General features: G+C 35.2%; 3 protein-coding genes across 7 annotated transcripts; 1 reads left to right on the top strand and 2 right to left on the bottom strand.

The window, feature by feature from the left end:
• Window positions 1-2905: 2905 nt before the first annotated feature.
• Window positions 2906-4814, top strand: LOC108981522 (probable E3 ubiquitin-protein ligase ARI7). The gene has a single exon (XM_018952718.2). It carries the CDS (start codon window positions 3130-3132, stop codon window positions 4705-4707), a length of 1578 nt encoding a protein of 525 aa, XP_018808263.2. The 5' UTR covers window positions 2906-3129; the 3' UTR covers window positions 4708-4814.
• An 802-nt stretch (window positions 4815-5616) lies between these two features.
• On the bottom strand, window positions 5617-11105 carry LOC108981523 (mediator of RNA polymerase II transcription subunit 18). 5 transcript variants are annotated; one of them, XM_018952719.2, is made up of 7 exons: window positions 10928-11105; window positions 10734-10820; window positions 10583-10651; window positions 8617-8716; window positions 7486-7543; window positions 7006-7362; window positions 5617-6320 (listed from the first exon to the last, which is right to left on the bottom strand). In XM_018952719.2, exons 3-7 carry the CDS (start codon window positions 10616-10618, stop codon window positions 6218-6220), a joined length of 654 nt encoding a protein of 217 aa, XP_018808264.1. In that variant the 5' UTR covers window positions 10619-10651; window positions 10734-10820; window positions 10928-11105; the 3' UTR covers window positions 5617-6217. The 5 variants fall into 5 exon arrangements, with proteins under 5 accessions (XP_018808264.1, XP_018808268.1, XP_018808266.1 ...); XM_018952723.2 differs by having other exon boundaries at window positions 10755-10820; XM_018952721.2 differs by having other exon boundaries at window positions 10734-10817.
• A 10315-nt stretch (window positions 11106-21420) lies between these two features.
• LOC109008186 lies at window positions 21421-23476 on the bottom strand. Its single transcript, XM_018988198.2, has 5 exons — window positions 23062-23476; window positions 22671-22748; window positions 22384-22483; window positions 22145-22278; window positions 21421-22001 (listed from the first exon to the last, which is right to left on the bottom strand). Exons 1-5 carry the CDS (start codon window positions 23419-23421, stop codon window positions 21780-21782), a joined length of 894 nt encoding a protein of 297 aa, XP_018843743.2. The 5' UTR covers window positions 23422-23476; the 3' UTR covers window positions 21421-21779.

The raw sequence follows: 23476 nt of genomic DNA, 5'->3' as shown, positions 1-23476 counted from the left end.
ATCGCAAGGTAGAAGACGACTGCTGTTTGCCGAATATCCGTAAGAGGCTGTCCCTGCTCTAATCCAAGACTAGTTAAACATACTTGCCATGCTGACCCGCCAATATTCCAAGCCGAGACTGGGTCAGACCTGGCTCTCGAGTCAGGTCCCGCTTCAGAGAGAATGTCAACGAGCGTCTCACGGAACAAAGAAAATTTTCCGTTCTCGACGGTGGAAGAAGGATATTGGGCACAGCTGCACGTCAGGTTAATGGTAATAAACCTTCATATGACAATGGCGATGCCAATGGTGATGATCTGGGGATTATGGATATTGATGAAAATGATAGTAAAACTGGTAGCCCCCCCGTCTCTCTATCTGTCTAGTTTAAGTTTGTAATGTATGCTCTGAAGTTCTACTGCTTTTAATTTTCTAACTGTGATATTAATGAAATTGTAGGTAAAAATTCAGCTGAGCTTGCAGCACTAATTGGAATCCAAGTAATGTACACAAGTTACTGCTAAGATGCTGACTTGCGGTACAAATGCAGGACATACGCCTGCCTTCTTCAACATCTAAAGGTTAATAGTGAGACAAATGGCAGTAAATGTAAAAGCTAGATTCTGTGTGCATTTGTCTTCTTTTCAATTTCTTACCGTTATACCTGTTGCAGAGTCTTCCTTTACTTGCTTCTTGGTCTTGGTTTTACTTTTGTTTTTTGTAAAAGATGTATATATATTTTCTTTATTTTTTCATGTAAAGATGTATATTATTTTTTCAACTTTTAATTATGTTTTATTCCAGTGGTTGATTGTAATAGATTTTAATGGCCTTAACATCCATGACTTCCTTGTTTCACTTGTCACTAATGTTTAGGTGTCGCTCTTGTATATATCCCTTCTACTTCAGCTATGCTTATCAATTTCATCAATAATATTTTTGCTTAACGATCGTGAAAAAAAACAGTCAATCAATGATAGTTGCCAAACAAACAATCAATAATGAAACAATTCACAGAAAAATAATCAATACGAAATTTGGTCAGGAAGTAGAAACTCATTTGAAGAACATCTTCAAAATCTATAATCATTTCAGGAGAGTAAGTTACCACCTAAAATTTACTATAGAAATTTTATTTGTTACAATCAATTTAGAAACACTCACAAGACCCATGTAGTAGCTCAATCTGGCTTGCAACATCATGAGTGAACCATTCAACTTTTGTACACATGCAGCATCAAACCTCCGTCCTTTCTATATCTTCACCACGAGAACTTCTATATCTCTAGAATAATACCTGGAGGTAACACATTGAGATTCATTCATATACATATACTGAGAACATTTCTCTAACTTAGACATCGGAGCACTTCCAAGCTTATTTGTTGTAGGTTACCTGTATATATAGTTAGTGGTACGAAACACGTCCTTAACAACCTAGCGTAGGGGCTAATCCAGATTTTGAAACCTATGCCAGAACCGTTTATACCCAATGATTTCAATGCTAGAAACTGCCTAAATCAAATGAGTTTTTCTTAAATTGGCTCTGGAAAATACGTCCATTATTCATGTAACTTATTTTGGCAAAATGGATTTCGGATCCGGTGTTAAATGCTTTCCAACCAATCCGAGAGAGATGGTTGGAGCTAGCGGTGATCGGAGACGACTAAAAAAAATGGCTTTTAGGTTTGAACTTTCTATTTTTGGGTTTTGGTATTATTATATAAACCATGAAACACTTAGGTGGCAGCAAATGGTTAGTGGTGTAAAACGACGCCAGCTCCGACAAAGATGTAGTGGACCACCATACATAAACGACAACGTACACATCCTACCAACATCACTTGGCATTGCTCACTTGTTAAAAATCATTGGTGGCTTGCGGCCACTTGGCGACCCACAACCCCATGCAGAACTATATTATTTCTTTAATATTAATTTTCTTTTTTTAATTTTATTTTATTATATTTTTGGATGATTATTATTATTATTATTAGTTTGTTTAAGATTTTGAAGTTATTTTTTAAGTGTTTATTTGCAAATACTTGTTACAATTTTATCTTATGTTTTTAATTTTAAGTCGTTAACTTTTTTTTATTCTTAAATTTATTTCCTTAATTTTAGTCTTTTAATTGTATTTGAATAGTGAGATATTCTCAAGTATTCTGTAAATAGTAGTGAAAAAATAATTATAGAATATTAAATAGTACTAGTAGAAAGTATGAGAAAAGTAATAATAAAATAATAAATAGTAATGATGTATTCTGACAATAAATAGTAATAAGTACCCAAACTACCATGAGCTCTTCTAATTTTATTTTTTTAATTGGTGATAATTTGATTTTGGTTGTTCTAAGGTTTTTTAATTCTTATTTAATTATTTATTTATAGTTTATTTTTTATTAGGTAGTAGGATGACTATGTACTTTTTAATTTTTGAAACCTTGGTTATGACGTGTCTTCAAATTATTATTTCTAACACTATATTTTAGCTAGTAATTTAACTTAGAGTATACATGAAAAATACTATTCATTATTCTTTTAATTATGTCAACTATTTAAACAAACAATTATTTTAAAATAATATATTATATTTAAAAAAATATTATACGAATGAAAACTAGACGATATAACTCCATTATCCAACATATTTGATCTTTGGATAAGAAATTAGATAATAAAAATTACTATTCAACTAATTAAACATACAATTATTTAAAAAATATTATATTTAAAAAGTAATAAATTTAAGATGAAAGCATTACTCCACTCTTTTTCAATAATTTAAAATGAAAAAAATATTATATTTAATAATTAACTAATAAATTATTTTTTTTAATGTTACACTCAATCGAGTCGATCCTTTTATTAAATAAAGTGTGTGTGATTTGTCCCGAACTCCTCTTCTTTTGTTATGTTTGTTTTAAGAGACCTTACTCGGACTAGGAAGACTGGAGGAGGACTCTTATATGCGAAGAAAACTCCTTTTCTCTCTCTTTCTGGGGTATAAAACTTTCCCATCAGAAATTCCCTAGCTTTCAAATTCCCTAAGGTGAACTTACCCCCCTCGCCACACCCAAATTCTCAAAAAACCGATCGAAACCATATAATAAATTCTGTTCCTTTGTGTAGAGGGTCTTTGTTTTCGCCATGGACGAGAACGACTTGAATAGCGACCACGTAAACTCCGATACAACTGTTGATGACGATGATGCCGATTGCTACTACGACTTCTTCATCAAAGGAGACGACCCCATGGACCCAGAAGATGCCAAGTCTCATCAAGGTTCAGGCCAGAAATACACGATCTTGAACCAAGCAGACATGCGAAAACGGCAGGAGGATGTTATTGCAGAGGTATCCACGGTTCTGAGTGTCTCGGGAGCGACTGCAACGATTCTACTTCGGCACTTCAATTGGAGTGTTGGAAATGTTCACGAGGCGTGGTTCGCCGACGAAGATGATGTCAGAAAGAGGGTGGGATTGTTGGACTATGATAAGCAACTTTCCGATGTTAACGCCGGTGATCGAGCCTCCTGCGGTATCTGTTTCGACGTATATCCTCGGGATAGGATTTTCTCGGTGGGCTGCGGTCACCCTTTTTGCAGAGAGTGCTGGGGAGGTTACATTAGGTCGGCGATCAATAATGGTCCCGGGTGTTTGACGCTGAGATGCCCCGACCCGTCTTGTAGTGCCGCTGCCGACAGAGACGTCATCGACATGTTGGCGCTGTCCGATGATGACAAGAAGAAGTACTCGCAGTACCTGTTGAGATCCTATGTCGAGGAGAACAAGAAAATCAAGTGGTGTCCTGGTCCGGATTGCGAGTACGCCGTTGAGTTCGACGGAGGTGGCGGCGGTGAAGACAGTTGGGACGTTTCTTGTCTTTGCTATTACAGTTTCTGCTGGAATTGTCTCGAGGACTCTCACCGTCCGGTTGACTGTCAAACTGTATCGAGCTGGCTCTCCAAGAACACGGACGAGTCTGAAACCAAGATTTGGATTCTAGCTCGCACAAAGCCTTGCCCCCGGTGCCAGAAATCAATCGAAAAGAACGGCGGGTGTATGCACATGACATGCAATCCGCCATGTAGATATGAGTTTTGCTGGATATGCCTTGGAGATTGGTATAATCATGGAACATGTAATAGGTATAATGAAGCGGCTGATGTCGAGGCTGACAAGAACAGAGAAGATGCAGAGAAATATGTAACGAAATACACCCATTACTATGACAGATGGGCAGCAAATCACTCTTCACGGCAAAAAGCCATTGCAGACATGCAGCGAGTGCAGAGCATGCAGATTAGGAGGCTTATTGAGACACAGGGCAAAGCAGGATATGAGCTTTTGTTCATAACGGATGCCTGGGAACAGATCATTGGGTGTAGGCAAGTACTCAAGTGGACTTATGCATATGGGTATTACCTTCCTGAGAATGAGCATACAAAAAGAAGGCTGTTTGAGTTCTTGCAGGGGGAGGCGGAGAAGGGTCTCGAAAGGCTTCACGAATGTGCCGAGCTGGAGTTGAATCAGTTTCTCGTTGATTATGGCAGGCCGTCGGAAGGTTTCAGGGAGTTCGAAGTAAAGCTGAAGGGCCTGACCATGGTTACGAGGAAATACTTTGAGAAGCTGGTGAGAGCATTAGAGAATGGACTATCAGAGGTGCAAGTTTCTGGGTCTGAAGAAATAGGACAAAACATTCCAATGACTTCTGCTGAAGGGTAGTTGCACTGACCAAAAGATTGTCAGAGCATGAGAGAAATGTCCATTAGAGATGCAGTCCTTTAGGTATGATTCTTTAGCTTTGAAGACACAGGATTATCGTCTTGCCTCTTATGTTTTAGGCAAGCAGATCAGATGATTATGCTGGTTTCCTAGTTTGTCTGTTCTGGTCGGGTTGTTTACTTTCTGTCAATCTGCATTTCGTAAATAACATTTGGTAGATATCTAAAGCACTCATTTGGGTAAAGAACATCTGAATATCATGGGGACTTGAAAGTCTTCGACATGAAAGGAGTGATGGGAAATACTTTGTATTTTTTACCTGGATGATTATAAATAGAAAAGGGCAATAGACTTTTATTGTCACTCCATGACACGAGATGGAAACCACAAAACATAAACGAGGGATTTCAGTTTCTTTTTTTTTTTTTTTTTTTGGCTTTTAATAAAACGGTCCTGCTACTCCCACCCAGAAAGGGTATCAAAATGTGTACCAAATAATGTTTTTTTTTTTTAGAAAAATTATTCTCATCAGTCAGTATTCACCACCCCACCCTATGAAAACACCTCCACACCTTATAAAAAAATTATAAGTGTGGAGTGTGGAGTGTGGAAGTGAATAGTGATTGATGCATAACATGTGAATATTTTAAAAAAACATATGTATAAGAAAAAAAGAACACAAAACAATATTAGGAACACATTCTCGATATCGTTTCTCGTGGACGTAGCATTTTCCATAAAGAAAACGTCCATCAAAAGTGGAAACAGATAGTAGTAGAAGAAAGGACCTGATTCTGGGGAATGCCTACATAATTGGCCATCAAAACAGACTGTCTGCCATCATTTGTGGCCCAAAGAAGTCATTTTCTTCCAAACCTGAAGAAAATGATTCCAAAAGAAGACTTTCCAAATCAATCTACCTACCCAAGTGAATCATTCCATCATTAAGCTTTTTGTACAAAGACCCTCCAGAGACTTCGTAAAATCAAAGACTTTTAGAGTCTCCGGCAGAAGTCGCCATAAATACAGACTTTTCCACAAATCTTGCAGTTTTATAACCCTGCTATAATGTATAATCATGAACTTGTAATAAGTAAAATGAACAGGCAAATATTCAGGCCGTCAAGTACAGAGAAGAGGCAGAGAATGGATAGTAGTACAAGAAAAGACCGGCTTCTGGAAAATACCTAAATAATTGGCCATCAAAACAGACTGTCTGCCGTCATTTGTGGCTCCAAAAGTCATTCTCGTGTTGAGGATTTGGATACCTAATAAAAACTAACCCACCTTTCAAACATTCTACCAAACCTACAGGAAATGGTACCAAAATAGATTTCCGAAATCAATTTACCTACCAAAGTGAACTATTCTATCAGTAAGCCTTTTGTACAAAGACTCTACAGGGACTTCATATAGTTTAGTAGTCAAATACTGCCGATTTTCTTGGAGCCTCCAACAGAAGTCGCCAGAAATCAGAACTTTCCACAAATCTTGCAATTTCATAACCCTGCTACAAGGGTGTACCCCCACCATCTGACATAAGAGAGGCAGCGGCGGCAGCAGCAGTAGGAACAACACCTGTTGAAATGCCTGGTTTTGACAAATGCAGGAGCCTGATACATAAATGTCAGAAGCTAAAAGATATTAAGTTCAGGCCAAGAATTTATCTTCAAAATTTCATGGCATGTGAGTTCAACTTTGTTTTTATTATTCTAACCTACTTGCAGTGATCAAGTCCACTAATTATCAAGTTCCTGGGAACTGACAATCACAACCACATAATCTTTTTTTTTTCTTTTTTTCTTTTTTTGATGTCAGGGAACCTCTCCAAGGCAGGGCCCGTCGGACCCACCCATGTAGAGTAAACCCGGTCCCATGCACCGCACCCTCGGAAGTTTCTCAACACGGAACTAGTTAAATCGCTGACTTTTCACCAGGGGGTGTGACCCCAAAAGATTGTTTGCACACATGATGTGTTGAACCTTTGACCTTGAAGGGAGTGATACCCCAAGACCAAGGCCTTCACCACTTAGGCCAACCCCTTGGGGTTACAACCACATAATCTAAAAGTACCCTACAACATAAATGCCATGCCATAGATCAACGAAATTCCCTAGTTAAACAATGTTGTAGGGTTTCCTTCACACAATGCACGTTTAACAGGAGAGAAAGCCATGGACTAGTCTGGCCAGTTTTCAAGTGTACACCAGTGGTCCTATACTTGGATACAATAAGCATGGTTGGCAATCATTGCAAGCATACTAATTACAAATCTTAATAAAATAATAAAAAACTTACGGTGCAAGATATTCGCAGAAAGATGATACTGCAGAGACAACTTCAGAATAACTTTCAGCTGATGCAGGGGCCGTCACTTCAACAAGCTGAATACCAGGTGTTACCGGCACAGCCTCATCAGTTGCATGTAGTTTCAGCATCTTATTAACTGAGGACACAGTAACAGTGATCTGAGCTCCCCTTTGGAAATGGAATGAAAATCCCACTCTTAGAAGCTCATGGTCCAGCTTGTAGCCTAGTGCATAAAATAAGCGAAGCACATTCTTGCTAACTTTGCTTTCCACCATGGTTCTAACTAGAACTGAAATTTGCTCAGCACCTGCACCCCTCATTGCACCTCCTATATGTCTAACAGTCCTACAAAAGATTTAAAAAAATAAATAAATAAGAAGCACAATAAGAAGCATAGATGCACACAACCGCGCGCACACAAAAGAATTCAAAAAATATGTAGGGAAGAGGGGAAATTCCAAGTTTTACCATGTGGGTTCGGGCTGCTCAAGATCACATAAGATTCGAACCTCCGAAGACACAGCACCTAAAAGTAAGGAAAAAACAACAGAGCAATAAAAAGGAGAGAGAGAGAGAGGATGACTTCATTGTCAGCTATACAGAAACCACTAATATACTAATTAATATGCTTTTCATTTGAAGTCAGATAAAAAACATGTGACTCTAAAATCATCAGAAAATCATGACATGATAACATTATGCATATTGTATAGGAATTAACATGTGACTAGCATGAATCTCTATTTGTATATGGCTGGGCAAGCTCTTCTGATGCGCTAACTTGATTATGTACAAATGTAATCAATGAAAAATTATACTGCATAAAATACGGTAGAATTTGATATATGACTATAACATCCATCTATACACGTATATGGCAAGACGAGCTTTTCTACTCCCACCCTTTTTCACTTTTCCTTTCCTTTCAATGCTAGGTGGCTGTGTAAGCAACTATAATATGTTTTTATGCTGCATGTATGATATCAAAACATGCAGATAACCCCAAGGGGTTGGCCCAAGTGGTGAAGGCCTTGGTCTTGGGGTATCACTCCCTTCAAGGTCCAAGGTTCAACACCTCATGGGTGCAAACAATCCTTTGGGGCTGCACCCCCTGGTGAAAAGCCAGTGATTTAACCAAGTTCTATATAGGGAAACTTCCGAAGGTGCAGTGCACGGACCGGGGTTTGCAAGGGTGGGTCCGAAGGGCCTTGCCTTGGAAAGGTTCCCCGACATAAAAAAAAATGATATCAAAACATGCAGATCAAAACATAAATAAATAAGTACAAAACTACAAGTTCCACCTAAATTTTACTGGGATCCTTTCCAAGTTCATTCAATTGGACTAGGCTGGAAGCAAAGTGACCACTAAACATAAGCCTATAATTAGAGTCACAAAGTGAAAGAATCAGACAGGCAGCCAAGATGGGTGGGTCAAAATATAGTCAAATAACCATAGAGGTTATTTAATTGAGTTCAGTATAGCTTTACGAAATATTTAAGGAGCCATTCCAACTTTGCCTGATATTTGACACATGCGTATCAAGCTTGCCCTAGCTACACATCCACATCAGAAAGGAAATATACAATGCATAAACTTACCTAGGTTTGGGCTACTTTTAAGGCATATTTCATGGGTCCTCAAACGCTCTTTATGAACACCACAAAGACCCTGAAGAAGAATCTCGAGGGCCTCAACATGCTGCAAAATGTGAATCATGTTTAAGACAACTTGAAATACTACCCCAGTAATTTCTGTGTAAAAATTAATTTGATTCCCTTTATTAAATAAATTACCTAAGATGATATGGTCAGTACACAAAAATTTTGAAATTTTGTTTCAATTGGATGCACACATGCTTATATACGCCAAACCGTAAGCAAATAAAATTGGATGGACTTGCAAAAAGAATTACAATTCCAAGACTTATTCCACCAAAGGAAACAAGAAATATATAATAATTCTGAGACAATAAATTCCAAGTAGGTTCAAATCATTACTGCAGAAGACAAAGGAGTGAGGCTAAGGAAATTTAAAGGCAAAGAAACTGCTTGCAACAGAGGGTCAACGCAAGAGTATAAAGTGGCAAAGGCTGAGAATTAAGTTTTCTTTTTATTTAAGATTGAAAATTAGGGTAAAGTAAGTCAGGTTCAAAGAGGAAATATGCTTTGCACTCCCAGGAGAGGTCCAGACTGCCTTAATGGTAAGATATGCACGTGAGTCAAGAGAGCAAGCATACTGAGAAAAAAAAAAAGCAAAACAAGATGAAAAAGTGTATGTATATAAATGTGTATAATATAAATATATTTATATAAATTGAGATGTAGTGTATAGAAAAGAGCATCAAAAGAGATGGTTGAGATGTGAGTTTCTCGCTACCAAGAAAAACATTTACCTATGCAGTTGGGAGGATTTATTGGACCTCACTACCAAGAAAAACTATTACCTAAGCAAAGAACTCCAAAGTGCTGTCATCAACAAACAGAATCTTCTTGAAGAAAGGAGCAAGGAAACTAAATGTTGGATGGGTCCTAGTATGGATTGGAAGCCAACATTGGTACAGAATCTTTTTTTCGGTAGGCTTCAAACACTAGAAATTGAAAAATAGTAGGAAGCAACAAGCTGATATATAGACAGGAGCACGTGTACACACATAAAAACTTTCAGAGACTGTTTTTCATTAATTACTTCCACTCTTGAAGCTTGACTTCACTCTCCAAACTGTTTATTTTTTGGGAAGGAAACACCATTTCAGCTACTCCTACGCCATGCATACTTTCAGATGGTAAAGCTGGATAATTCAACATCAAATGACCAAATAGTTCAATACTTCTTACTCAATTTTAATATAAGTCTCACAACATCACAAGTTAGTGCGCCAACAAACTCAATTTCGAAGGCAAATTGAACTGTAACAATAAATTCTCTACAAAGCATAAGCGCGTGAATGAAAGCGTAACAATAACACAAATTTAATTTTAAAAGTATTGATAAATTTTGTTTTTATCAGTAATCAAGAAGTTTTATTCATAAGAATAGGTAAAGCCTAAGTACACAGGGAGTATATTGAACCCAAACCACAACCACGTATCAATTCTGCTCTACCTAATGCATATAGTACCAAATCTATGAGGTTACAATCACATGGACGTTGCTTAAAGTGTATAACTTCCTATCAAGAGTAAGGAAACCCAAGAGAAACTTGATTTAAGATGCCCAGAGACAAGGTTATAACTTAAAACTTCAATGCATTTTAGAGTTTTTGGATGATCTTATAGTTAAATTCTTGTCCCAAGATACACATCTAAATCAAGATATTGATGTCATAAAATTGTTCGGTAAGTATTTTAATCAAGCAAGTCAACACTTTCATCATCTTCTGCACAAATTAAAGCCAATGATTCAAATAAAAATATTTCTTACTAATTGTTAAATAAATAGCTAATCCAAGAAAATAGAAGAGAATAGAAGTTATAGTCAACTAGAATTGGCCAAAGTTTTTAAGCACCCACAACAAAATCAATAGGACCAATAAGAAGGGAAAAGCCTTTGAGTTTCAACTTTCACCTGTGTCTCTATAATTCCTTGAACCACGCACTCCATCCAGTTTAGCTTTAATCTATCTCCAACGACTTCCTAACTCAGAAAAAAAAAAAAAAGAATTAGAGGCCACTGCAAAAGGTCGACATGTAAGAGGGTAAAAAAAAATCAGTACTACCTGCGAAAGTCGGAAGTCTACCTCAAAATTCCTAATGAAATTGTCTGAGATTACTAGTGAGCCAATGGAAAGAAAGATCTTGTCCTTCTTGTTGAGAGAGAAAGAGATCATTCATAAGGGTACATCAACTTCCATTCTATTAGATTATTGCTCAATGTATAAACATGAATCAAGCGTTTAGGTATAGAAATTACCTTAAATAGTCTATCGGATGCCAAGCCTGGAGGTACTAGCTCCGGCAAGCTCACCAGAATTTGTTCTCCTAGGCGGGTTCGGGCGGCACAGTGGCTACGGTTGGCTCCGGGTTACCGAAATGATTAATTTATGGATGTGTGAGCACCGGTGAAACATGGGGAAACATGAAATACTGCCCAGTTACGGGTATAATTATAGTTTATAATCCTATTACGAGGTGAAACATAATATATTGCCCAGTCATGGATATAATGGTAATTTATAATCTTATTACGAGAGTTAAACATGATATTTATCCTGATGTGATACTATGAGATGATATGAATATAATGTTTCAATTTGGGTATGTCAAAGGACTTTTTTTTTTTTGAACAAGTTTGTTTTTTTGAAAATTTCGCTTTAATGTTTTGTAACAAGTTTTGTTTATACATTCTGAAAGAAAATATATTGTTTCTGCATTCTAAAAGTAAATGTCTTGTTTTGCATATCGAATTTTATAAATGTTCATGTTTACATGCTAGTATATGCTCTCTGCTTACTGAGTTGTTAATAACTCACACCTTATCTCCACAATATTTTTCAGATATTTTTATGGTTCAGCTGAGGATTAAGATTTTGAGGCTTTGGGTGAGATGGTATAAGTATATTGGCTTGAATCAAATTTTCTATATGATATTGAGAATTTGGAGTCTATTTGTATATTGTTGAAATGTGAGTTTAAGTGTTAGGAAGTAACTCTCCGACCCGTGGGGGACCGGGGCGTTACAGTTGGTATTAGAGCCAAATTTGAATTACGCATACTATAAATTTTGGAGGTTTAGATTTCTGTGAGTTCATAAGATGTAAAGATTTTAGTATAGAAATTTGAGAAATTTAAGGCTGATCATGTGGATATTTAAGTTTGAGATTCTAAAAACCATATGATTGATTTTGATGGGATTTGAAGATTTAGATTTTGCAAATTCTAAGAAATAATTTTTATAACATTTCAGATTTTAGATCCGTAAGCTTATTCTGTAGGATGTAGGACATGACTTGGAAATGATCTAAGGTTTAGCTTTTGAAGTTGACCTAAGTTTGACCGAAAGATAGGTTTGAGGTTCTGCAAATTAAAAACATTTAAGTTTTGGATATCCGCGGGTTTACAAAGAAACTTCAGATTTGAGGTGTAGATTTGTAAAGAATAAGAACTGGTTTTGTGGATATTTAAGGTTTTAAATTTTGCAGACTTTATGATTAAGTTTTGAGATTTTGAGATTTAGAGATTTTAGATCCGACAAGCTTACTTTGTGGACTATAAGAAATAATCTTTATAAGATTTAAGGTTTAATTTTTTATGGTTTAGATTCTAAAGATGTACGAGAGTTTAGAGCAATGTCGGATTTACAATATTAGATGGTAGGAAGAACTATATGAGTTGGTTAAAGATATGGTTAAGAATGGGTAAAACCATATGTGCAGTACCAGAAAAGTTTAAAGGTTTAATTTGAAATTATTATTTTTATTTAAATTGAATTTATTTCATTTTATTTTATTTGAAATGAAATTATGTTATTTTATTTATTAAGTTTATTTTATTTTATTTTATTTTATTTTATTTTATTTTGTTCGTTTAGTTCGAAGTTGAAAAGTGAGTTAAGGATTAAGTTATGGCAGGAAGATGGTACGGCTAAGAATGCCATTGTTAGGTATAAATATTTACAATAGGAGGTTGTAAGTTCAACAAACATTAAGGATAGATTTACTGGAATTTCACCAAAAGTTTAAGATTTTGCAGACTTTAGGAAATGATTTGTTATTATTTAATATTTTAGATTTTGAAAGCTTCGGGAGTCGATTGTTTTATTATTGGATATAAGTTCATCGATCTTACAGATTTCGAAAAATGAATTTTGATATAATTTAAGATTTTAGAATTACAGATTTGAATGACTGAATTGAAATAAGATTTAAGTTTTTTTAATTCTGCAGGCTTGGTGTGCTAGTTTGATTTATTTTGGAGACTAAATAGTATGTGACCATTAAAATGAGGTTGATTAGAGTCGAGTTATTGATATAAGAATTTTCAAGGAGATTATTTTTTGGAGATTGAAGGTATTAATCTAGTTTGGATAATGATTGTTATTAGTCTGGGGTTCTAGTGGCAGATTTTGGGATTTGATTCATATCAAATTTAAGGATGATAGTTGATGTAGATTCAAGAAGGCATTCTTAGTAATTTTGAGAAAAAATTATAAAAATTAGGGGTGTAACCGGTCCGGTCCGGTCCGGTTTTGGATAAAATCTAGGACCGAACCGGTATGTACCGGTTTTGTATTTTTCAAAACCGATTACGCACCGGTTACCCTCCTAAACCGGTACTTTCGGTTTTACCGGTTTCCGGTCCGGTCCGGTCTGGTTTTCCGGTTTTTTTAAAATGTAAATTTCATAATTTTTTATTAAAAATTTGTTTATAAAAAAAAAATTGATTTAAAAAAAACTGTTTTATACTTTTATTAATATATTAGACTCTTGGTATAGTTATAAGTTATATATTAGTATTAGTTATAAACTTTTAGTGATTTAGTATTAACATTTTATGTAATAATTTATAAATTATAATAAGAAATTATTTCATATATGAATATATATGTTATATATAAAATTTCACATAAAAATTTATAATTATACATTATATATAAACCTTATATATATTAATATTTAATATATATAAAAAATATTTTGTATAAAAATTATATATAAAAATATTATTTTTTATTTTTTTTAAGCAACCGGTTCGGTCCGGTCCAAAAAATCCAGGGACCGGAACCGGCCGGTTTTTACGTTTTAAAAACCGGTTCCGGACCGGACCGGTTCAAAACCGGTAAAACCGGTCCGGTCCGGTTTTCCGGTTTGAATTTACACCCCTAATAATAATTCATAGTTTTGGGAGATCATGCATTTTTCTACCAAAATGTGATAAGAGTTTTCTGGTCAGTAGATATGGAGCCACCTTGTACTCAATGGTGTTGTTTCTATGAGGACATAAATTTTATGCCATGTGGCGAATTATCAGAGTGCACAGAAGGAGCGTGATATTTTGATTGTAATTAGGAGTTCAAATTTTGTATTGATTTTGAGAAATTAGTCGTGACTTGAATTTTTGAGACGATACTTGTAGTTGGAGACTAATCACTCAGTTGTACCAATTATGTTATTAATGGTTAACTTTGAAAGTGACCATTAGGTTACCAAAGGTAGAATACAATAAAGATTTGGAACTTATACCGTATGAGTCAATTGAGGTTAATATAGATTATCGAATAGAGCTATCAATCATTGGAATTCCTTGGATGTTGTATTAAGGTTCTTGTGGAAAAATGAGATTTTGGATATCATAGCCACGCTAGGAATACTGGACGTGTTGTGCCACTGGGGGATTAATACGAGTATGATGGAATCGCCTATAGAAATAGACTTGAGAAAACATTACTCATGCTTGTTGGGAGTTGTTGATGGTATGGTCTTTTCGAGCATGTTTTGGGTTGTATCTTGTATCCTGCTTTAGAGTAATGTTTGACCTTACAAATTTCGATGACGAAATTTTTTTAAAGGGGAGGATGTAACATCCCGTATTTTAGTGTATTTTTAATTGAATAATTATTTGTTATTAATTTAAAAATTGATTCTCTTGTTTTAAATTTTCAGATTTTAGTGAGTTTATTTTTATGATTTTTTTAATTTGTAAAAATTAAATTTGACATGTTTTCTTAATATTAGTAATTGTTATGCATTTAAATTTCTCTTTATTTTAAATTAATTTATTGTTGGGTTTAATTATTTATTTTCATTTTAATCATTATGTTTGAATTATTTTATTTTACTTGTTTTGAAATCGTTTCCGTTGGATCATTTTTGTAACCCAAGATGTGAGGATTGGACCTCATTTATTTTCCTCAATTTTTCTTTTTCTCTTTTTCTTTTCTTCCTCTTTTTCTTTTCTCCTCATTTTTTTTCTTTTCCCCTGCTTTCCCGTGCGACGCCCCCTCCCTCTCTCTCCCCGTGCATTTTTCTCCTCTCTGCCCAGCCCATTCGCTTCCCCATCGGCCGGCGACCACCACCCTCCAATCTTTAGCCCCTAACTCGTCGTCGTTCTCCTCCACGAGCAGCTTAAAGCCGTGGCCTTCTCTTCGCTCGCGCACCGCCGTCACACCACCTTCGGCCACCATTTCTTAACCACTTCATCCTCGACCTCCCAGCTACCTAATGCACCCATCCTTGGCTCCGATCTGTCACCGGTGAAGCCCATCTATCTCCATCTCTGATTTGAGCATTTTGGCCTTCAACCGCCGCCCACAGCCAACCACCACCACCACTAGCTTCACCGACATCCCTAAGCCCTACCCTAGGAATCTCAGGTCTTGGTTTGTCACCGTTCAAAAGTGGGTTTTTGAGAGCCACGGCCACAGTGCATTTGGCACTGTTTTGTTACTACGTTGCCGCTTCTAGCACATCCGTGATCTTTCAAAAATTATATTATAGCATTGTAAGTATTTTCCCAAAAAACTTTTGAGATTTAAATGTATTTCTGTGCTAACTCATATTTTCTGTTAATTGGTTGGTTGTGCCGGACTAAGTCCGAGGAATAAGGGGTTCGGTTGGATTAGATGATGGAGTTGTTTGTGTGATTGGTTTATGTTATAAAATTTGTTGGCTGTTTTGGGATTAAATATTGGTGTTTTGAGTTTGACATTGGTCATGGTGGATATTGGTGATTTTTTTAGGAAGTAATGATATATTTTGGGATTATGAGGGTTTTAAGTTTTGAGAAATTAAAATAGGTTATTTTAGAAGCTTAGGCTAAATATCGAAATCCGTGATTGATTGAAAACTTACGAAAATTATGTGATTATTTTTATAGGTGACGATTTATAGTCAATTCGACATTTTTTAGAAAAATTCTGAAAAGCTAAGTTGTCCAAGTAAGCGGGGTTCATATACTAATTTTGTATAAAAGAAATGAAATGAAGTTGACTTTGAAAATATGCATGTTTGTTTGAAAAGAAATATGAAATGACCTCAAATGTTTGTTCTGCATATGCATAAACTCTATATAAGAGAAATCATTTTCTGTCATGACTGGTGTAGACATGAGCTAATTTTGGGCATTCTGTTTCTGAACTATGCAAAATGAGCGAATATGAAAATCTAAAAGTTTTTGCTATGAATAAATGAAGATGTTTTGTATTCTGTTTATTTCGAACATGTGAAATAATCTGAAACTATTCAGTATTTTGTTTTGATATGATGTGTCATTTGAAAACCTTGGAATGAAGTTCTGATTCTGTATTTGAATGTGATCTGGTTCCGATGATGTTCCGTTCTGTTTCTGTTGAGGCCCAGCCACGGGTATAATGGTGGTTTATAACCCTACCACGAGGGTGAAACATGGAATACGGCCCAGCCACGGGTATAATGGTGGTTTGTAACCCTACCACGAGGTGAAACATGGTATACGACCCAGCCACGGGTATAATGGTAGTTTATAACTCTACCACGGGGTTAAACATGGTATTTGTCCCAATGTGATGCTATGAGATGATATGAATATAATTTTTCAGTTTGGGTATGCCAAATGACTTTCTTTTTTAGAACAAGTTTGTTTTTCTGAAAATTTCGATCTAATATTTTGTAACAAGTTTTGTTTATACATTCTGAAAGAAAATATGTTTTTTCTGCATTATGAAAGTAAATGTCATGTTCTACATACCGAACTTTATAAATGCTTATGTTTACATGCTAGTATATGATCTCTGCTTACTGAGTTGTTGATAACTCACCCCTTATCTCCACAATATTTTTCAAATATTTTGATGGTTCAGTTGAGGATTAAGATTTTGAGGCTTTAGGTGAGATGATATAAATATAGTGGCTTGAATCAAATTTTCTATATGATATTGGATATTTAAGTCTATTTTTATATTGTTGAAATGTGAGTTTAAGTGTTAGGAAGTAACTCTCCGATCTGTGCGGGACTAGGGCGTTACAAGGAGGATCTCATGGTCGAATGATGGGAGGGCCTTCTCGTCATAATCTCCACCACAGCTTCCACAAAGGGTCTCGCTATCGACTTCGTCTTCACCCTTTTCCCTTCTAGAGAAATGAAATGGAGGAAGAACCCTAGACGAATATGTGCAACGCTTTCTCTTTCTCTATCAAAGGGCTCATAAATACCCTTAAGTGGAAATTCATTGAACAGCTTAGGCGTCATTTCTTCCCTCCACCTCTAAGCAAAAAGTTCATTCAAGTAACGAGAGTCATTCTCGGGTAAAAATTTTCCACATTCATCCTTCATTTTTTCTTTTACTTCAAGATTCCTCATAAAGTCCTCGTTGATCACCATACCACCTTGCTCTCTTGCAGAGCTCATCAGAATCTTGTTCGGGCTGTGAGTCTTTTAGTATGAGAGCACACTATCTTCGAAAATTAATCACCTCGACTTCCACCCCCTGTTGCTATAGGTGTAAAAAAAAAACCGGTGAACCGGTAAACCAGACCGTACCGAACTAGTGGGTTTGGTCTGGTACCGAGCTTGGTTCGATTCGATATCGGTTTTATTTTTCTTAAAACTGATCAAAATCGGTCAAGTTCTGATTTTTCTTTTTCTAAAACTGGATCAGACCGAGCCAGACCGGTTCATATATATATATATATATTATAATTTTTTATATTGTATATAATTTTTATATATAATATATAATTATATATAAAATAGTTTTGTATTATATGATAAATTATTAATTAATATAATATTAAAATTTAAAATCTTATATCACTATAATCTATTGTATTAATAGTTATATTAATATTATATAGTGCGTATTAATAGTTATAATAATGTTATATCACTATAGTTTATAATATATTATAATATATTACTATAGTCTATAATACAATTATAATATATATTATAATATACTACAATATATTATCACTATAGTATTATATACTATAATATACTATATATAATAGTATATTAAACTGGAAAGCGGACCGGAACCGGTAAAACTGAAAATACCAGTTTAGGGGGTTAACCGGTACGGAATCAGTTCTCGAAAATACAAAACCGGTACATACCGGTTCGGTTCCAAATTTTGTCCAAAACTGGACCAAACCAAACCGGTTGCACCCCTACCTGCTGTAGTTCATAGAATTGAACATACTCCCGGCAACACTACCATTGAAGCCCCCATAAACTTTTGAGTCGCTGGATTTGAAGACGGCATCATCCTCCACTTCCTCACTTTTAGTGTCGTTCTCATCTTCACTCTCTGAGGTCTCAACATCAAGATTTGGGATCTCTTTAATAACTACGAATTTTTCTGCATTTTCACCAAGCTGATGAACAGAGAGTTTTGCGTTGTAAGGCTCATTTTTTTCTTCACTAACTACAAAATTTTCTAGAATAATACTCCTCCGATTATGAATATTGTTCTGATTTGCCATCAACTGTAGCACCATTTCCCTCAACAGATTCAAGCAATCTCTGATCTCGTGAAGACTTTTTCTCATGAGAGTCTACCCAGCACTGTAAGAGCTCTTGTTGCTGCTCGAAAAGTATTTCGCTCCTTATAGATCATCGGCTCTAGATACTAATTGTTATGAACCTCACAGATTGTATAGACCGATGGCAATGGAAAATAGAGAAAACTATGAACAGAGAAGGAGTTAATAGAAATGCTACTGAATTCATACATTTTGTGGTATTCGAGGTCCCAAATTCCTCCAAATGAAAAACTGCAAGACTCCATAGAAATTCTAGAATGAAATGATTTTCACTATGTCCTCCTTTTCCTCATATCTTTGCAAGGATAACAAACTAGACAAATAACCAAACGACACGTGTAAAGTAAAATAACAGACTCTATGAAAATAGACTACTACAAGGACTCAAATAACAAGTAAATGAAAGACTCAAACGACAAGTAATTGAAAGACTCAAACGACAAGTAAATAAGCACCCCAAAACGATGTGCTTCATTTGAACTCCAACAACGCCGTTACAGTTAGGTTCATAACAAAGGACGTAAAGAAGAAGAAGCGGAATAAGCAGAGTAGGCACTTTCTCTCTGCGACCTTCCCTCAAAACCAACAAAGAAAATGAAGAGAACAAAGCCCATGAAGACTCTTCCAATCACACCCTATGATCGCACTCTATGGCCCCATTTATTTTCATAATTACTCTCAACTCATCTCATCTCATTATCTCATCTAATCATTACAATTTTCTTAAATTTTCATATAAAATAAAATAAACAATTCAACTTTTTCAAATCTCAAAACAAAAATAATATTAAAAATATATATTTTAATAATATTATATTTAACTTTTAACTTTAATCTTAACTCATCTTATATCATCTGTGAAAACTAAGCCTAAGACATCGGATTTCTTCGAGTTCTTCGGTGACTTCAGTTCTGAGATGTGTCCAGTCGATGATATCTTCTTTTGCGGAAAACTCATAGCCATCAAAGAGAAATATTTTCCCCCAGCCTTCCCATCAAATTCCCAAAACGTCAACCATAACCAAAGAAAAGCTAAACAAAACAAACTAAGCGACGGAGATCAACTTGGTGAGAAAACGATGGGGGGCTTGAGGATAAAGAGAGCGACGGGGGCAAAGAGAGAGAGAAGGGACGGTAAGGACATAGAGAGGACAATGGGCTTGCGGTGAGGTCTAGATAGTGAATTGAAATGAGATGAGTTGAAATGAAAGTTAAAAGTTGAATAAAATATTGTTAGAATATTATTTTTTTATATTATTATTATTTTAAAATTTGAAAAAGTTATAATGATTAAATGAGATTAGTTGAGATGAGTTGAAACCATCTTTATATCTAAACTTAGCCGCGATGGGCATGAGAGATTGGAAAAGATATTTTGTAACTTATACGTGTGTCTACGGTAAGTATAATATATAGACTAACTAATCATGCGTGACCCAGCTTCCATTAGATAGTGTAAAACTCACAAAGACACCACATCCGGATTGAAGATTTTCTCATAGGTTAATTAGCATTCATAAATTATAATGAGTTGATTTGACCTACCATAAACTATCCTAACAACAACATTAATTACTTTTTAACAATTATAAATATAATTTGTAATTCAAACAATCTTATTTCCTTCTAGTTTTCATCCTCTTATCAAACCGGATCATCAGATCAATTTATAGTCAAACCAGATCATAAATTTCTCCGCCATGATTGTCATTTTTGGTTTCTGGTTTGATTTCCTTAAGTGCATGGTGTAATTAAACAATAAACTATTTTCTAGGCTTCATTTATATCTTGGAGTCTATTTTGCCTTAATCTGGTGCAAACTAATTAATTTAGATTGGTCGGGATGAAAATTTTCTTAAGAAAAGTTGTGTAATCATGCATGCACTTTGAAGTAGTATTTCTCTCAATCTTATTCCGTTCATTTTCAAACAATCTTAATTCCAAAGTTTGCTAATGACATAAATGAAAAATGTAGAATAATTTGTGTGCGAATGAAAAGTGAATAATACTAATGTAGATGCCATGTATCTGATCTTGAAAAATGTCTATTAGCCTCGTTTATTTTCGCAAATAAGATGAGATGAGTTTATATTAAAGTTAAAAGTTTATTGTTAAAATATATATTTTTAACATTATTTTTGTTTTGAGATTTGAAAAAATTAAATTGTTTATTTTATTTTGTATAGAGATTTAGAAAAGTTGTAATAATTATATGAAATGAGATGAGTGCACCAAGAATTGTGAAAACAAACGAGGTACACGTGGAGATGATGGTAAACTTGATCCAATGTATTTTGCATTTGACTTAACATGGTATGCGTGCACCAACTAATCTAGATTGGTGGAAGCGAATATCATCTTAAGAAAGCCATACATGCAATCACACTCCTTGAAGCATATGATCTCTCAATCTCGTATTCATTCATTTAAAAGTGTTGCCTTTATTCATGATGTTAGGGAAAAACTAGAAGTAACCACTCGATGAATTTTCTCTTTGTAGAAATAAAATATAATAAAAAATGAGACGATGAAGAGAGGAGGAGGAGAGAGCTATTTCTTTGCTTTTTTGAATTGTTCTTGAATACATAAAATATGTCTATTTATAAGTGAATGAGGTTAGAGAAAGAATAAAAATACAATAAATCAATTATACGGATTGATTTACACAATAAACTAAATATAATAAAGAATAAGTCATATTATCGCATATAGTACTAGAACATTATGAATATATTCTATAATAAATTATATGGTAATATTCTAACAATTTTATATATAATTTAACTTTTTTTTATACAACGGGGGTGAGGGGTTTCGGATCTAAGTTTTCCATTTGGAGAACTGGTTGTTATATGCCATCAAGCCCATTAGGCTCTATATATAAATAACTTCATTACAAAAAAAAAAAAAAAACAATATCAATATCTATATTAATGCTTAGAAGAAATAAAAAAAACCAATAGTATGGACTTTACGAACAAAACAATTGTACAATATAATCCCAGCAAGTGCATTAATACACATTGCCATTAATTCCTTTATGCCAATTGAAACTAATTAAATTTCTATATATAGAGAGAGCGTAGAGACTCTTCCTCTTCTTCTTCTTCTTCTTCTTCTTCCTCTGTGCATATATTCCGACGTCTCTTAAATAACTGATCTGAACCATCCGTATATATATATATATATGTATATATATATGTTGATGATAATGAAAGAATATTATGTGATTAACCATAAATATCGTCTGAGGCCTGTGATTAACCATGCATTGGCTACCTATATATCTATCTTCCATGCATAGTATTACGTACTAGTTCCGACAGTAGATGAGAGTCTTGAGAGAAGGAAGATGCTAGCTGAGGAAATTAGCACAGCCCCTGCAAAACAGGCAAGATCGACTCCAGTAACCAGAGGTACGTTCTTGAACTTCTCCAACACTCCCACTTGAAGTATCATCATCACAGCATGGCCGATTTTCGACTTGGCTTGTGAAACTGATTGCATCTCAACCCACGCTGGAAGTGTCTGCATGAAGGAATAAGATACACAGAAATCACATATATGCATGGAAGTTCAGTATAATTTGATATCACTAAAACATTGAATAAAAGGTTTTTATGTTCTTTGAAAGTATGTGAATATATATGGTAAAGATTCTGAAAGGTTACCTTCATATAGAAGAGCCCGAATAAGTTTGACCCGGAAAGCCGTGGCCCTTCTTTTGTCATTGTCTTTTTCCCAACAAAAATGACATACAAACCCATCCCGAACATGAGCATGGCAGTTCCTATGAGGAACATGTCTGCAAGAATGATAAACATATATATATGTAGTTGATCAGCAATAGAACCACACCAAACAAAAGGAAAATGAGGTATGAGAGAGAGAGAGAGAGAGAGAGAGAGACCTATGGCTTCAATAAGTAGCTGCATCACATGTTCTTGATCCGCCTTATGTGACAACGAATGGAAATACTGTAAATATGATTCTACGATGGTAAAGCAACCCTGCAAGGCAACGTAGAATTAATGTCTTTGTCATTATAAAGCTGGAAAGAATATTGTTAGAATCCCATGGTACTGTTTGTGCTTGAGTTAAGGATTAGGACGTGAAAGATAATTATAAAAGAAACAAAATACGATGTCATTGTCTTGGGCTTTCGCCAGAAAATTAATGAGCAAATTAGTTTCTTACCTCAAGGAAACACAAAACCGAACCGAGTAAGGATCCCGCAACAGCAAATAATGTAAAGAATCGGCAATCAACTATAGCCTGCACATTGATCATATAGAAAAAATGAAAAACAAAAACATTATAAACTGTCCCATCGATTAATTTGAAGGTTGTCCTAGGAAACTCAGTTATCATGTTGACAAATGTTCGTAATTATGTAGCTATAGATCTTTCGGGTACCCATAATGAAGCTAATTGACATTTCATCATGAACATGTAAACCCCATAAATGAACAAGATAAACCAGCCAAGGAATACGTAGATAGAAGGACATAAAGCTTATATATATATATATATATATATATATATACAGTTGCTTAGATGCTCAGAAAGGAAGAGATCATTGGCCTACCTTTTCAAGGAACATTTGGATGTACATTTTCCGCCGCTTCTGCTTCACGGCCGTCCTCACTAGAATCACCATAGCATGCCTAATATTTGCCACAATTAGAGAAGAAAAATCCAATATTCCCCGACTCATTCCCGGTGCAGAGGTTACTATTCTCTCCGGAGCAGCCACAGACGCGGCCTTCAAAGCCACGGCCACCGATTTCTTCTCGCCATACCCAGAAAATATCTTCTCTCCATTAAAGCCCGCCTTGCTTAAGCACCTCACCGCCTTCCCGGACAAAGAAGAAGACGACGAAGAAGAAGATGAAGCAAGACCAAGATTCAAAGGTCTAGAACTACGTAATAATCTTGTGGCTGCCATTGTACTTCTATAAATCTGTAGTACTGTCGGTTTGGAGTTTCTAAAAGGTTTTAGG

This window comes from Juglans regia, chromosome 6 (genome assembly GCF_001411555.2).
Source record: "Juglans regia cultivar Chandler chromosome 6, Walnut 2.0, whole genome shotgun sequence".
Lineage (NCBI taxonomy): Eukaryota > Viridiplantae > Streptophyta > Magnoliopsida > Fagales > Juglandaceae > Juglans > Juglans regia.
The sequence above is the reverse complement of the archived record's forward strand: the minus strand, read 5'-3'. Positions and strand labels throughout refer to the sequence as shown.